Genomic DNA, 15,171 nt, shown 5'->3' on the forward strand with positions numbered 1-15,171 from the left:
GACAGACAAATGCTAGTATTCGATTAGAGTAACCAACAGCTGGCGATGGGTGTTTCTAACAAGATTCCTTATGTTCTATCTTTTTTATAAATATGTTCTATCTTTCTGATAGATATACTCAGCATCAAGTTTCATAACTGAGTTTTGTAAATATTTTAATTTAATTAGTGTTTAATTTATAATCAATAATCACATTTCAAAAAAGTCGTGCGTTTCTGTGAATGAAGGTAGTTTGAAACAGTTGCTTTCAAACATTAATTTCGATATATTTGAATAACTTCTTACGATTCAAAATATGTAATCCTTCAATTTGTTAATAGGTCAACGTGTGAAAACTTTAACATGACATCTTTTCCCTTCTATCATACTTAAACCATTAAAGAAAGAATCTTTCGTGCTTACATTAAATAATAAAGAAGCTTTGAAATGGTGAGAAAACTACATTAACTTATGTTATTTATTACACATTAATAACGCCTAGAAATGGGGTTTCGATACCCGTAGTGGACAGAGTACAGATAGACCATTATGTACCTTTTTGTTCAACTTGAAAGAAACCAAATGAAAATAGACTTGTTATTAGTTAATTCATATTATATTTATTAACTGATTTTCAACACATTAACTAAGCCAAACTTAACAGTATTGTAATAATGTTCGAAAAAAATGTTATATGTTAAGTAAAATGATTACTCTAAATTTCAAATGTAGTTGACTTTTATATGAACTGTAATGAGATCATATAAAAATACCTTAGCTGTTGTGTATAATAACAAGTGATTTGATTACAAAGCAGTAGCCCAAGGTTATTATTTAAAAATCGTTTATGTTTTTATAAATAACAATAATGTTATTATTATTTTCATATTATATTATCAGGGATAAATCTCATTTCCTATCATACTTTATCTGTTACTGAAATAGCGAAGTAATGATTTCTACGAATTAAGGTATAATGTGTATTTTGCGTAAAATTACATGAGAATCAATCATGATTACTCGTTGATATATTCCAAAGTAATAACTGCTGAAAGCGTTTAAATCAAAATAAAATATATTGTAGTTTGGAAAAAATCAAAACCTCAGCTAAAATATATTTCACAAAACGATTGTTTACTTCCTTCCCTCTGTTACAGCCTTTTAACTTATTTTCATATCTTCATATTTCATGTTTTCGCCGAGTATTTCTTCTCTGTTTTAAATACTTTTCAGTTATTTGCATATCAACATATTTTCGTCAACAATGCATAATACACGTGCGTACGCATATTTACATAAAATTAGCAAGATATTTTTTACTTCTGAATAACAGCTACAATACGAAATGAAAAACACGTAACTAATTTTACAATACCGCTATATTTAACAACATATGTTAAATGTTCAAATTATGACTAAAAAAGATGTGACTTAACATTTAGTAATCATTAGTATGGTTGGCACTTTTACTGAAAACGCCAAACTGTTTTTGTTTTGGGGTGCCTTTAATGTCAAATTTGTTTGTTTGTTTCGAATATACGGGAAAAAGTGCAGAACAACTACACGCAACTTATTGTCCCTAACTTCAAGTTAATTGACTAGAGGGATAGTTTACTTAATAAAATAGTGAACTCCAGGTAACGAGATGCGAACAGTGGATTCATAGCTCAGCATCCTTAACCACTAATCCACGTAGACTCCATAAGAGGTTTTTTTTTATAAATTTAATAAACGTTATATAGTTCTTAGAGTGTACAACTCATTCCTTAATAGGTATTAAGTTATTATATTAAAAGGAAATAAAATATAATGAAATATAGAATTGTAATTCAGTTCTTGAAAATACTAGCATATTCTTTATTGTAACAGCACGTGCAAAATACAGATTGGTCAACACACAATTAACAAGTGAAATGTTTGATTCTAGTTCCCCCGTCAAAACTTATTATAAAGGATCATAGGAGACGACCTCTAAAAAGCTTGATTGGTCCATACAACGAAGGAGAACCTTTGTTTTTGATGTGTGAAGTGCAAGGAGGTAAACGTTTTGTGTGTTTAATACTGGTTTTTTAATGTAGAAGGTAAACATTTTGTGTGTTTAATGCTGTTTTTTTAATGTGGAAGTTAAACATTTGGTGTGTTTAATACTGATTTTAATGTAAAAAGTACACATTTTGTTTGTTTGATATTGATTTTTTTAATGTGGTAGGTAAACATTTTGTGTGTTTAATACTGATTTTTTAATGCGGAAGGTAAACATTTTGTGTGCTTAATACTGTTTTTTTATGTGGAAGGTAAACATTTTGTGTGTTTGGTACTGATTTTTTAATGTAGAGGTAAACATTTTGTGTTTAATACTGATTTGTTTTAATGTAGAAAGTAAACATTTTGTAATTTCAATACTGATTTATTTAATGTATAATATCACAAAGCTACAGGTTACCAGCTTAGAATAAATGGTTAATTTTACTCTAAGAGAAGCCAAAGTCGGCTTGACAATATCTTTTCCATGTACTCAATTGAATTTAAAATCAGTAGCTGGACTCGAAAACACAAGACAATGTCGAAACTTATATCTCTATAAATTTGGTGTTGCTCAGTAATAGCATATTTAAGCTGTATTTTAGATTACTTTATACGGTATATTGTATTTATCTATGGTTGTCCTTTCTTGTTTAAACAACATTGTTTTACTTACATTATTTTAATATTTAAAAAGTTATTAAATAATTAATATATTTTTGAACTAATCCCTGAAAAAAAAACCCTAACCATGAACTAATAGCTTCGTATATGTCCTTCCGTGATACGATTTTTTTTCTTTGTAAAATGCATTATATTGCTTTTACGTAAGGATGGTGAAATATAAAATCTTTGTATGATGAGTCACCCGTTAGTTTTAATTTTGTTTTAAGGTGCGATTTCCAACAGATCGACCAAGTAAAGCATTAGCATCTCCTACTGTAGAAGTATGTAACTAATTACAGTCTGCATTAACTGTATATATAAGAATATATCACAAAAGAAGATATTCCTTTCCCTTTTATTTTGACTGGTTGTACAGTATTAAACCTTTAAAGTATTCTTATATGTTGCTTTTTGTTGTTGTTGTTGTTAGTGAGCTTTGCGGGTCACAGTTAGTTAATATATTAGCAATCCACCGTGAGATTAAAATATAACACGTCACCAAGTCCCACAGAAAAAAATATATTAAACCTCACAGTATTAAACCTTTAAAGTATTCTCATATGTTGCTTTTTGTTGTTGTTGTTGTTAGTGAACTTTGTGGGTCACAGTTAGTTAATATATTAGCAATCCACCGTGAGATTAAAATATAACACGTCACCAAGTCCCACAGAAAAAAAAATATTAAAACTAAAACTAACTTTAATTATTTAACAGGATATTGTGTTATTAAATTATGTTTTCGACCGTGAAATAAATCTTTAAATTCAGATTTTCTTCATCAAGTCACATACAATATATTTTCTCAAAATCTAGTCATAAACCATTACTTTATTTTTGACTTGATCGTGGACTAGCTACACTACTGTCCATGGATAGTTGTTTCACACCCATGCAATCCTGTTCGAGCTCATTCTAAATTTGATAATATTAAAGAAATATTATTTTAAAAAATTCTCGGTAAAAACATATCTAATAATGCAATATAAAGTTAAATATATCTATGAGAGTGGGATTTTTTTTTGCTTTATTCATTTTACAAACTAACTGGGATTTCTTCTTACAGGTAGTCCAATGCCTTCTGTTACTTGGTGGAGAGAATCTGTGTTATTGGACGACAACTACAGCTTGAGAAATGATGGTTTTACTGTCAATGAGCTGGTAATTCCTAGACTCCGTAGAAACGATCTGATGGCAGATTTTACGTGCTGTGCCTCGAATAGCAACTTTTCCACTTCCATTTCATCAACAGTAACACTGGATATGAACTGTAAGTGTCATATTTATTTATATATATGTTATTTAAATATCTTATTGCTGAAATGTTTGTCTGGTCAACTCTTAAAATGCAACCATAAGATATTTAAATAATAAAGATATATAATATCTTTAAGATATTTAAAAAATAAATGCTAACCATGTGTTATTTTAAAATGTTCATATTATGGTATTACAGATATTTTATTATTTCAGCTGGTGTACTGCAAACATTAGAAAATACACACTAGATTTTTCTTTCATATGATCCCATATCTAAACATTTTACGCAAAACCTACTTCTGAGATAAGTATGAGGAAGTTTTGGTATTAATAATATTAATAAAACACTTTTATATATTTATGGAATTTTAAACACGTTTATGTTATTTCTTAAAGATAAGATAAAAAGAAACAAATAAAATAGCCCCAACTTGAAAAAATACATCAGTTTTCACGTAATTTAATTTATAAGAATTGCATCATTAAAGTATTCTATTAAACATCCAAATTTTACCTAAGAACAAACATTACATTTAAATATTTTAAGCTGCTGTGTATATATATATATATATGGATAGATACCTAGACAAATCAATTGTTTAAAAATAAATTCATATGGAATATTTTTGTGGGTGTGTATTCTGCGAACGTTTAGCTTAAAACACATAAATAAAACACTAAACAACAATATGTGCGTTTGTTTGTTATTAAGCATAACTCTACACAAAAGGCTCTTTGTACTCTGCCAACCATAGGTGTCAAAATCCGATTCGATTTCCAGAAATATAAGTCTGCAGATATACCACTAGGGGCATAACAAGCATTTTGTTTGATAATTTAAAGGAATAAATGTTATTTTTATAAAACATATTGGGCCTTACACGACCAGGTTGTTAGGGCATTTGACTTGTAATTTGAGGGCCTCTCTTATAATATAACTTTCACTGTTACTATTCGATGGTAAAAGAATAGCCTAAGAGTTGTCGGTGGATGGTGATGACTAGTTGTCTTCCCTCTAGTCTTACACTGCTAATTTAGGGATGGCTACCACAGATAACTCTCGTGTATCTTTGCGAAAATTTCAGATCCAACAAATTAAATACAGCCATGACAGAGATCGTAATATTTTTACCACTTTTTGCTCTAAAGAACACTTTGTATAGTTTCGTTAAGCTTATGAAATATTTGGATTTCTCAGTCAGACCTTTACTACTCGAAATGGAAGGAGGTCAACATCCATTATCAGCAGGGACTCCAACCAAGGTAAACTGTCATAGTGTCGGGTCACGACCACCGGTTGTTATTACCTGGTGGAAAAGGTTCAAGGAGCTCAGAACAGCTAGGACTACAGTGTCCAGTCATGGTAACTCAACCATCAGCACTCTCATATTTACACCAACTGTTGAAGATGATAATCAAATCTTAGCCTGCGTTGCTGAAAACAAATTAATGTCTGGGACTGCATTGAGAGAAGAGCGGAAACTAAATATTCATTGTAAGCATTTATATTTATTACTTAAAATTTATTATATATATATATATATCACTCAATAAACTCTAGTGGCCATAAACTGAACTAAATTATCAATTCCTCAGCAGAAACCACCCCAAGCACATTTCTTTTCTGTTTAATGTTGGAAGTGTTTGTCTTTTAATACTACAACATAGAATACATGTTCCTATATTCAATATAAGTAGCAACCTATTTACTGTTCCTACTGTAGGAAAACAAACATGTAATCTACGTTAGGCGTTCTAGGTTTACTTCGAGAAGATTGAAAAATTCCTTGTTTTAACTGAAATCTTACTGGATAACCAGAACATGTCGAAAATTTTCAACTTAAGAAATTATCTCCACATACTTTCTTCTTCATTGTAAATTAATTTGAATACCTGAGACAAACTTTCGTATTTTATTGTTTTTGTACATAGAAAATTATAAAATTTAATCCAAACGGTATAATATCAGTGAATTTAAAATAAACTTTCCGGAAATTTTGCTACCACGGTGTTCATACATGGAACTGTTGAGTTGATAAAGAAACGCAAACCCGTCGTAAACCGACCTGTGTTGAGGTTTTCTGCAGTGTTAAATACTTCTATTATTTGCGCATGTTCATAAAGAAAAACGTTAACATTGTAGAACTTAAGAAAAAATAACTAATTTGCAAAACTCAATAATACTAATTTTATTTCGTGTTTTTAATTGAGGATTTAAAATAACTATTTCTTTCTTCGTGCAATATACTTGTTCTTGAAATATATCATTTAATAAATGTGTGTCTTAGTATTATCAAATCGTGTTTCTCTTACAAACATATGTGACTAAAAATATTCTAGTAAGTTATTCTAATATAAATATATCAAAATTAAAGTGCCATAGGAGTCAGGTCTTTCTCACCTATCACTAAGAATATAGAATTTATATTAGATAAACCACAAAGTACTGATAACAAAAAACAACACGTCGAAAATAATCTTAATTCATAATGTGTTTTATGTGATTGGATCAGACATGTTCTTTTGTATTGTTACAGAATGTAAAGATAAGTATGTATTTCATCTGATTATTTTTAATCCTAATATATTCAACAAAAATCACATGGTTGGCTGAACGTTGTCCAAGCATTTTGTGAGAATTTAGTAACTTTCTGGAAAGTGTGTAAAGCAAACACTTATCATTCAATTGAGTATCGATATAAGTGTCTGGTATTTTATATAACATCCACGATGGCGAAGTCGTATTAAATATTTTTTATGCTTAATTGACACTGAAATTTGAATTTACGTTAATGTTTAAGTAATTAAGCAATGCAGATTCTTATGTTATTTAAATTAGTTTTTGTTTCACTTATCTAGATGAATCATTACCAAGATGGGTCATTTGATCCATTGGTTATCATTATATTTTCTCATTTTATCCATGCAGATGCTCCACTAGCAAGTCTATGGTTTTCTGGAAATAGAAAATCTGGATCAGTAAGGGAAGGATCTGACGTTTACTTTGAATGTCTAGTTCAATCCAATCCCGATCCTGTAAGGATTTCCTGGATGTTTGAAGGAAAGGAGCTTCAAACCAATAACTCAATGAAAGTTGTAATTCACAATTATACATTAAATGTGAAAGAAGTAAGCCGTTCCAATAGAGGGCGTTACAGCTGCACGGCACTCAATAGTGAAGGAAAGGGGGAAAGTGGCATATTTTTTCTACGAGTACAATGTACTTAAATGAATATGTTTTTATAATTTTATTTCATTAAATATTAATTTAATTTAATTAACATATTTTATCATTTTGTTTTATTAAATACTGCACTTCAAAATATTTACAGAAAAATATCTATAAATGTTAGTTTTCTTGTTCTGAATGAAAAATTCAAGAAGTATTATATATGATAAAATCGACTTTTTTATTATTATTTTTTCTAATTCCTCGAATCGCAACTCGAGTTGTTTACATACATATATATTGGTTGTAAAATACGAAATTCCTGTAGTTTTAGACCGTATTTTGTCATATTTTAAAACGTTTTACAGAATTCAATTAGATATTAATTAACTGAAAATTTTATTTTTTATTTTGTGTTAGACATTGGTAAGGTATTACTGTCTGAAAATATTTTACCATTACGATCACAAAAAATTATTATAATGTTTCATTGCCAAAATGCTTTAGAGCATATAATATTGTATCATATCATTTCTATGAATGTAATAGGGCGTTTAAATTGGTTTGTTTCGAATTTCGCGCAAAGTTGCACAAGGACTATCTGTGCTAGAGGGAAGGCAGCTATTCGTCAACACGCACAGCCAACTGTTGGGCTACTCTTTTACCAATGAATAATGGGATTGGCTGTTACATTATAACGCCCACACGGCCGAAAGGGCGAGCATGTTTGGTGTGAGTGGGATTCGAACCCGCAATTACGAGTCGAGTGCCTTAACCATCTGGCCATGTCGGGCAGTGCGTTTTAATAAGAATGTTGTTGCGTGTTTTACTGATAACATATAGTAAGTTTGAAATCCTATTTATTTTACAAAAAAATGTATAAAGCTTAGAGCACACATCTTTATACATATAGATATCAATGGAATTTGCCCTTAAACTAAACAACTATTCATATGTTAATTTAAAAACTAATTACGCTGTAATAATTTTTGCTCACTGTGAAAAAGGAACATATTGAGAAAAATTATATATTTCCTAATTTTCGATAATTTGCATATCAAAAATAAGTTTCACTCTCAGTTCCACTTTCGAAGTCACATGAACGTGTTTTTTTTTCCTCTTTATCATTCAGATAAGATGCGTATCTTGCATATCAACAAATAAATCAACAAAGTTTGCTAATGAAATCCATAAATATTCTTTCATCATAGCTTCCTTAACAGCGACCCTTGATATCATCCTATTTTTTTGAAATGATACAGATTTGCTTTCTTCATTACTTTGCGAACATGTAACATATACAAGTAAACAGTACATGTATACTGATGTTAAGTACATTACATTGAAACGACTATCGATCCTCACCGTATCGTTAAAACCACACTCCCCTCGGTATTGGGGAGCGAATCTGACCCACTCTGTCACGCTCGGGGAACTTTATGTATTTTGTATTCATTGAGTTGGTTAGATAGTATTACATTAAATATATTCAGGACAGAAAGCAAATAATGTAATGAAATGAGTGTAAAAATCCTTGTTTTTTATTTGATTTCAAGACTATAAGATTTTGTATTTTGTTCTTGTCCATAATGAAGTAGTATTAAGTCTTATCTTAACACCTATCGTTTTGAAATATAATATAATAACACATAAAATTCACATTAAATGAAATATAATATAATAACGTATTAAACTCACACTAAATGAAATATAATATAATAACGTATTAAACTCACACTAAATGAAATATAATATAATAACGTATTAAACTCACACTAAATGAAATATAATATAATAACGTATTAAACTCACACTAAGTGAAATATAATACACATAAAATTCGCATTAAATGAAATATAATATAATAACGTATTAAACTCACACTAAATGAAATATCATATAATAACGTATTAAACTCACACTAAATGAAATATAATATAATAACGTATTAAACTCACACTAAATGAAATATCATATAATAACGTATTAAACTCACACTAAATGAAATATAATATAATAACGTATTAAACTCACACTAAATGAAATATAATATAATAACGTATTAAACTCACACTAACTGAAATATAATATAATAACGTATTAAAATCACACTAAATGGTATTCGCTTGAGTTTTAAAGACTTCGTATTATAATCGATAAATATACGTGTTTTATCTATTCAATGCACATGGGAATTATTTCCAGAAAAATGTTTGCAAAGTAAATCCTTTGATTAATATTAAAAAGAACGTTGTATGGGTTTCCGAATACTTCTTTTGCTTAATATCAGTGCTACTCCACAATACATGGAATTAAAATAATAAGTCATAACTTTCCCAGTTTATATACTTTATGATACTAAATAACGTAACATACTAAAAGAATAGCTTAGTCTTTAGAAGCTGTTTCAATATATGTTTGTCATCCACTAAAAGGTTACTTTAATGTCATAATTTTACTTTCATGAACTTCAGACGCTCCCGTGTGTAAAACTAAGCAGATTGGAACTTTCGGAGTTCCAGTCCACGAGTCTGTTCGAATTGACTGCCAAGTAGATGCTGAACCGCTTGACGTTACTTTTCGATGGATTTTCAATAATACACAGGAAACGTTCGACGTGGTGGACTATGAAAATCACTTAACGAGGAGTCGGGTAACGTTTACTCCTCGAAGTAATGAGGACTATGGCATCTTACTTTGTTCAGCCGAGAATGAAGTCGGACCTCAGGTGTCGCCATGTTTGTTCACCATTACGCCAGTAGGTATGTTTTACCACACTATTTGGTCTCATTTCTTCCGTTTCTCAGCGTCTTAAATTCCAAACATAGTGAGTGTGTTTTTGTTATAGCATAGCTATCGGGTTATCTGCCGTGTCCAACCAAGGAAATCGAGCCCCTGATTTTAACGTTGTAAATCCGCATACTTAGGGAAACTAAGCATACTGAAGTAAATCACAAAGTTACTATTTTTGATTTCTAGTTAAAGGTCGTGTTTTTAATAAAATCTTGACTTATATTCTTCAGTATTTCCTCAATGGATTTTATATTCTCTTTGCATTCATTATTATCCTAAGTGTTTGACAAAAATATACATTGGAAAAAATATATTTATTAGATTAGATTAAGTAAAGCACTTGTTTGGCTTGTTTTTTTTATTACTTGTTTCTAAAAAAAGAGAAAAGTCTTTAGTAACAAATAAGAAATTACTGAGTTACTGACTTCTGTTTCAGGACAACCAGAAAAACCACGTGATTGTATGGTGCGAAATGTCACCATGTACTCTATCCAAATCGCATGTAAGGAAGGCTTTAACGGTGGTTTAAAGCAACACTTTGTTTTAGAAATATATGACAAAAACTTGGAAACGAGTGAAATAAATGTAACTTCAGAGATACCCGTGTTTCTTATTCAAGATTTGTCTTATGAAACGACTTTCGAAGTCATAGTTTACGCTATGAACTCGGAAGGTAAGAGTGAAAACTGGGTCATGACAATCGGTACGCTTTCCAACGTTGTAGGACATGATGGTAAGGCGTTTCGGTTTCATAATGTTTCTTTCTACTATTCTTGCATCTATTTCATAAAGGTTTTTAAGTTTGTTTTTCTTCAATAACATTAGGAGCATATTGAATGACTAATCCCAGTCGGTGAAGAAAGGTTTTTCGGTTAAAAACGTGATAATTTTATAAGTTGTCTTAACTAAAACGTCAGATAACTTAATATTCGTCGTTTAAATGAACGTCATGCTTTTAGAATAAAACTTAGTAATAAATTTATATTGCAACAATTTGATTTTCTCTGGTTCTCGTTATAAAGATAGTTCGAAAAGCCTCCACTGATGTATGTGAAACACAAAGTGTTTAAAATTAGGTTTCCTATAAATACACATGGTAATTATTTATAAATACATTTAGATCCAACTTAATATTTTATACAACCACAAAGCTACGTTTAAGGCAATGTTCTATATATGATTAATTTAGTTGCATAAGTGTAACGTTCGGCGAATGACAACAATAAAAATACGATATATGAACGAATATTGAGAATTATCTAACAATCGTTGTAATGTCAGAGCACATTTATTTACAATTGATTAAGTGCGTTCTATGGACATTTACTTCGCTAATAATTGTTTTATATTTCCGAGCTTACTTTTATTCGTAGCTTTAGTAGGACAATTGAAGAATAATTTGTTAAGGTTCAGATAACAACTGTAAAACACGTATAATAGCAGTATTATAAATACTACCAGCTATATAATTTTCTCTACAAGTGGGTTTTCTCGTCATTACGGATTACCTGATGATCAAAATACTAAACATGACCAAAAGTGTTTACTTGTATTGAAGCAGAAAATTAACAACTAATTTTATTAATGTTTAAACTATCTTTCATTCGTGTAGCAATAGAGATGATACTCTGCTGTTTAATATGTCTTAAAATCAATTATGTTTTTTTAAATTTTGGAGTAAAATTCAAAAAAATTAATTCTGTTGCATCTCAGATATTATCAACTTTAAAGAGTACTTTGACGTAATCAAGTAATAAAGCATCTGGCCACGTGATTAAGGAGCACTCGACTCGTAATCTAAGGATAGCGGGTTCTACTCCCGTCTTACCAAACATGCTCGCCCTTCCAGCCGCAGGGGTGTTATAAACTGACGGTCAGTCGCACTATTCGTTGGTAAAATAGTAGCCCAAGAGTTGGCGGTGGGTGGTGATGAGTAACTGCTTTCCCTCTAGTGTTGCCTCCCAGTGGCTCAGCGGTATGTCTGCGGACTTACAACGCTAAAATTCGGGTTTCGATACCCGTGGTGGGCAGAGCACAAATAGCCCATTGTATAGCTTTGTGCTTAACTCAAAAACTAACAACAACAACCCTCTAGTGTTACACTGTTAAATTAGCAGCTACTTCCTCTGATTCATCTTACATTACAGTAAGATATCATAATGTGAATCTGGTGTGCTATTTACTGATTAGTTGTTTACCACTTTGATATTTCCTCCTTGGCTTTCTTGTTTTTTACCTTTTCTCACTGGAGTCAAGATCTCTTTCTACTTCAAGAGCGTCTTAAATTCCAAACATAGTGAGTGTGTTTGTGTGTTTTTCTTATAGCAAAGCTACATCGGGTTATCTGCTGTAGAGTATTTTCAACTATATGCAAAAAATTAACTGTTTACTGTTCAGAACACCTCCTACCACTGTCCACTCTAACAACACAGACAAATGAACAAGGACTAGTTGCCAATAAGAAATGAGAATGCCATTCTTCAGAAGGGCACACGTTATCCTGTCTAGTATAAACTGCTCTCCTACTAATGAGACGCTGTCCTCATGCAGGATATTATCCTTGTTGCGTATTATCTTGTAACAAGTGAGCATAGTGCAATAGCAGAGTGTGTCAAAAAGTTCTCTCTGTTTTATGATATATTGTCCTACCTGAATAACCTAAGATGTCTGTAAAAACAGTAACCAATAAAAATCTCTGAATGTTATTTCTATATTTCATAAAGGCTATGGTGTTTGTAATGATCACATTGTAAGGATGAATAATGAGAGTGGTATGAAACTAAATATAAACTAACATTGAATAAAGTCAATCATTCTATTTCTGTGAAACTAAATATAAACTAACATTGAATAAAGTCAATATACTACTTCTGCGCAACTAAATATAAACTAACATTGAATAAAGTTAATCCTTCTATTTCTGTAAAACTAAATATAAACTAACATTGAATAAAGTCAATCATTCTATTTCTGTGAAACTAACATCCATAATGTTGGAATTATATTACTGGTAAAACCTGGAAATCCCACAACCAAGTTTAGATTGTGTTCGTGCAAATAAAGCATGCAATAACTCTGTCAAAGGAAGCAAGAAATACATGGAATTGTGCCTGTCCTTCTTACAGATTATCGGATTTCAAAGGACCTTATCTGAAATAATCTGTGCAGCAGTGTCATTATTCATTTCGGTACTTCCATTTGTCTATGAATAGCGCAGGAACAAAAAACGTAATGATGTTAGTCATTCGTAATGAGTATCGGATTCCATTCCATAAAGATTAAAGCTTAGGTAAAGCATTCATGTGTTAATATGTTTCCAAATTAATTATAGTCTCAAGTAACATCGTCCCTTATTTAAGTTACAACTAGAGGTAGATATTGAGTTAAAAGTAACTTGAAGTAATTTGAAGATGGGTATCTTGGTATTGATGGTGTAATAATTTTCATCTTTAAAAATCTCATAAAAGCCAATTTGATGAAATTATTGTCGAAGTATCAACGTGGAAGAGCCACAACAGGCATCACTGAAATACAGACAGATGCTTTTATCCAATTTTTATCCTAATCTAAGTAGGACTACCCTTGTTATAATTTAATCATTGTCCAACAAAACATCACTGCGATATTCCAGAGAAGTTTATAACGGGTTTTTGTGATCCAGACTACATTGTTTTTGTTAAATTAATTATAAGAACTAGTAGTGGGTCTTCTTTTGTTACGTGTTTGTAAAACCACACTTTATCTACAACAACTAGTGAATAAAATCATACGTTAATAGAAAGTATGCATACATCACTATTCAACCATTCTATGAGTGTCATTAACTGGGTTTCATAAGATGGCTGCCTCCTGGCTTTGATACAACGCCAGCTGAGCGCCATCCATATAAACAGATCAGTAAAAAAAAAAACCCATAAATTAAAGCCAACACAACGTTCGACCATATCTGCACTTGTAAGGCGAAAGAAGCAAAGATGGAAGTCATAAATCAACATTCAGAGTAAAGTAGCCTGTTGGACAAAAGTACCACGTGGCAAAGCCAAATAATGGGAAATCAATAGGAAAACCCATTTTTTTTTACCTGTAGCAAAGTAGCAGGTCTCCTGATGCGGGTCATTGCCTCTTGGCACAAATCCTAGGTTTGCAACTCAGTGTCCAAACTGTAGTGGTTGCTGTGTCTCTCTGAGTTGCTGTGTATTACACTCACAATGTGTGTTCTACATAAGATGTTTCGTTAGAGATTTGAAGATTTGCCGTTTCGCTATGGTAAGAATACCTAGTTAGGTAAGAGAATTTATATAATACTTATCTACGGTTTTCCCCGAAGTCACGTATACAGTGGAAAAAGCATTTCTTCTGTTTTTGAAATTACTGTTTAGTGCATATGATTTATCCAAAGTAAAAGTTTTGTTTTTATAGAGAGTGCACTGTATCGTCTTCTTGAGATAACTGTTCTTTTTGAAACGTTCTCACGAAATCTCAGTACTGGTTCTAAAAATGAGTGTTTTGAATGGTTCCAGTTTGGACAGAAAGCAAGTGCAATGAACGAAAATGTATCTGTTTATCTCTTTGATTTTGTGTGTAACACTTACAGTTCGTAGTAAATTCGTGGCATTGTTAATAAGCACATCAAGTTGCACCTAAAAGGTTTTTATTTACGTCAACAGCTCTAATTTATTTAGTTTTAGAAATCTTCCCCATATGTCAATAAAACAAATAGATCGTCAATCCATTTTACCCAGATACATGGTTGTTAAAGAAACATCTGTATTATTATTGAGGGATACTGCAAGAGGAAAATTCCAGAATATTCCTGCTACTAAAGTAAAAGTGAGGTGAACCTAGTAAAGTGTTATTTAACATTTTGTAAAAGTTATTAGTCCATTTGAAATAATTAAACTGAAGTCAGATAGTTACTAACTTTACAATATTTTAAACATTTATTTCTTTGGTTTGGTTTAAATTTCGCGCAAAGCTACATAAAGGTTATCTGGGCCAGCCGTTCCTAATTTAACAGGGTAGCACTAAAGGGAAGACAGCTAGTCATCACCACCAACCGACAACTCTTGGGCTACTATTTTACCAACGAATAGTAGGATTGATCGTCACATTATAACGCCCACACGACTGAATGGCGAGAATATTTGTTTGTTCTAGTTGGAAGTAACTTGCTTTCTTTACGTGATTTCTATGTTGTGAAAGACTCTAAAGTCTCTCTGGCTGTTAACTTTATGAAAAATGAGACAACACCTAACATAGGTGTGATACTATTATGATAAGTTTCA

At 31.1% G+C, this 15,171-nt stretch overlaps 1 protein-coding gene across 1 annotated transcript in view; it reads left to right on the top strand.

Moving 5' to 3' along the window:
- The window catches only part of LOC143222805 (neural cell adhesion molecule 1-like), a 55,791-nt gene that overhangs the window by 16,126 nt on the left and 24,494 nt on the right, over positions 1–15,171 (top strand). Inside the window, exons 3-8 of the mRNA XM_076449860.1 lie at positions 1,907–2,017; positions 3,731–3,934; positions 5,123–5,419; positions 6,854–7,144; positions 9,568–9,855; positions 10,323–10,619. Coding sequence (XP_076305975.1) covers positions 1,907–2,017; positions 3,731–3,934; positions 5,123–5,419; positions 6,854–7,144; positions 9,568–9,855; positions 10,323–10,619 — 1,488 coding nt within the window. The remainder of the gene's footprint in view (positions 1–1,906; positions 2,018–3,730; positions 3,935–5,122; positions 5,420–6,853; positions 7,145–9,567; positions 9,856–10,322; positions 10,620–15,171) is intronic.

The sequence above is a fragment of the Tachypleus tridentatus genome, chromosome 8 (assembly GCF_004210375.1).
Source record: "Tachypleus tridentatus isolate NWPU-2018 chromosome 8, ASM421037v1, whole genome shotgun sequence".
Lineage (NCBI taxonomy): Eukaryota > Metazoa > Arthropoda > Merostomata > Xiphosura > Limulidae > Tachypleus > Tachypleus tridentatus.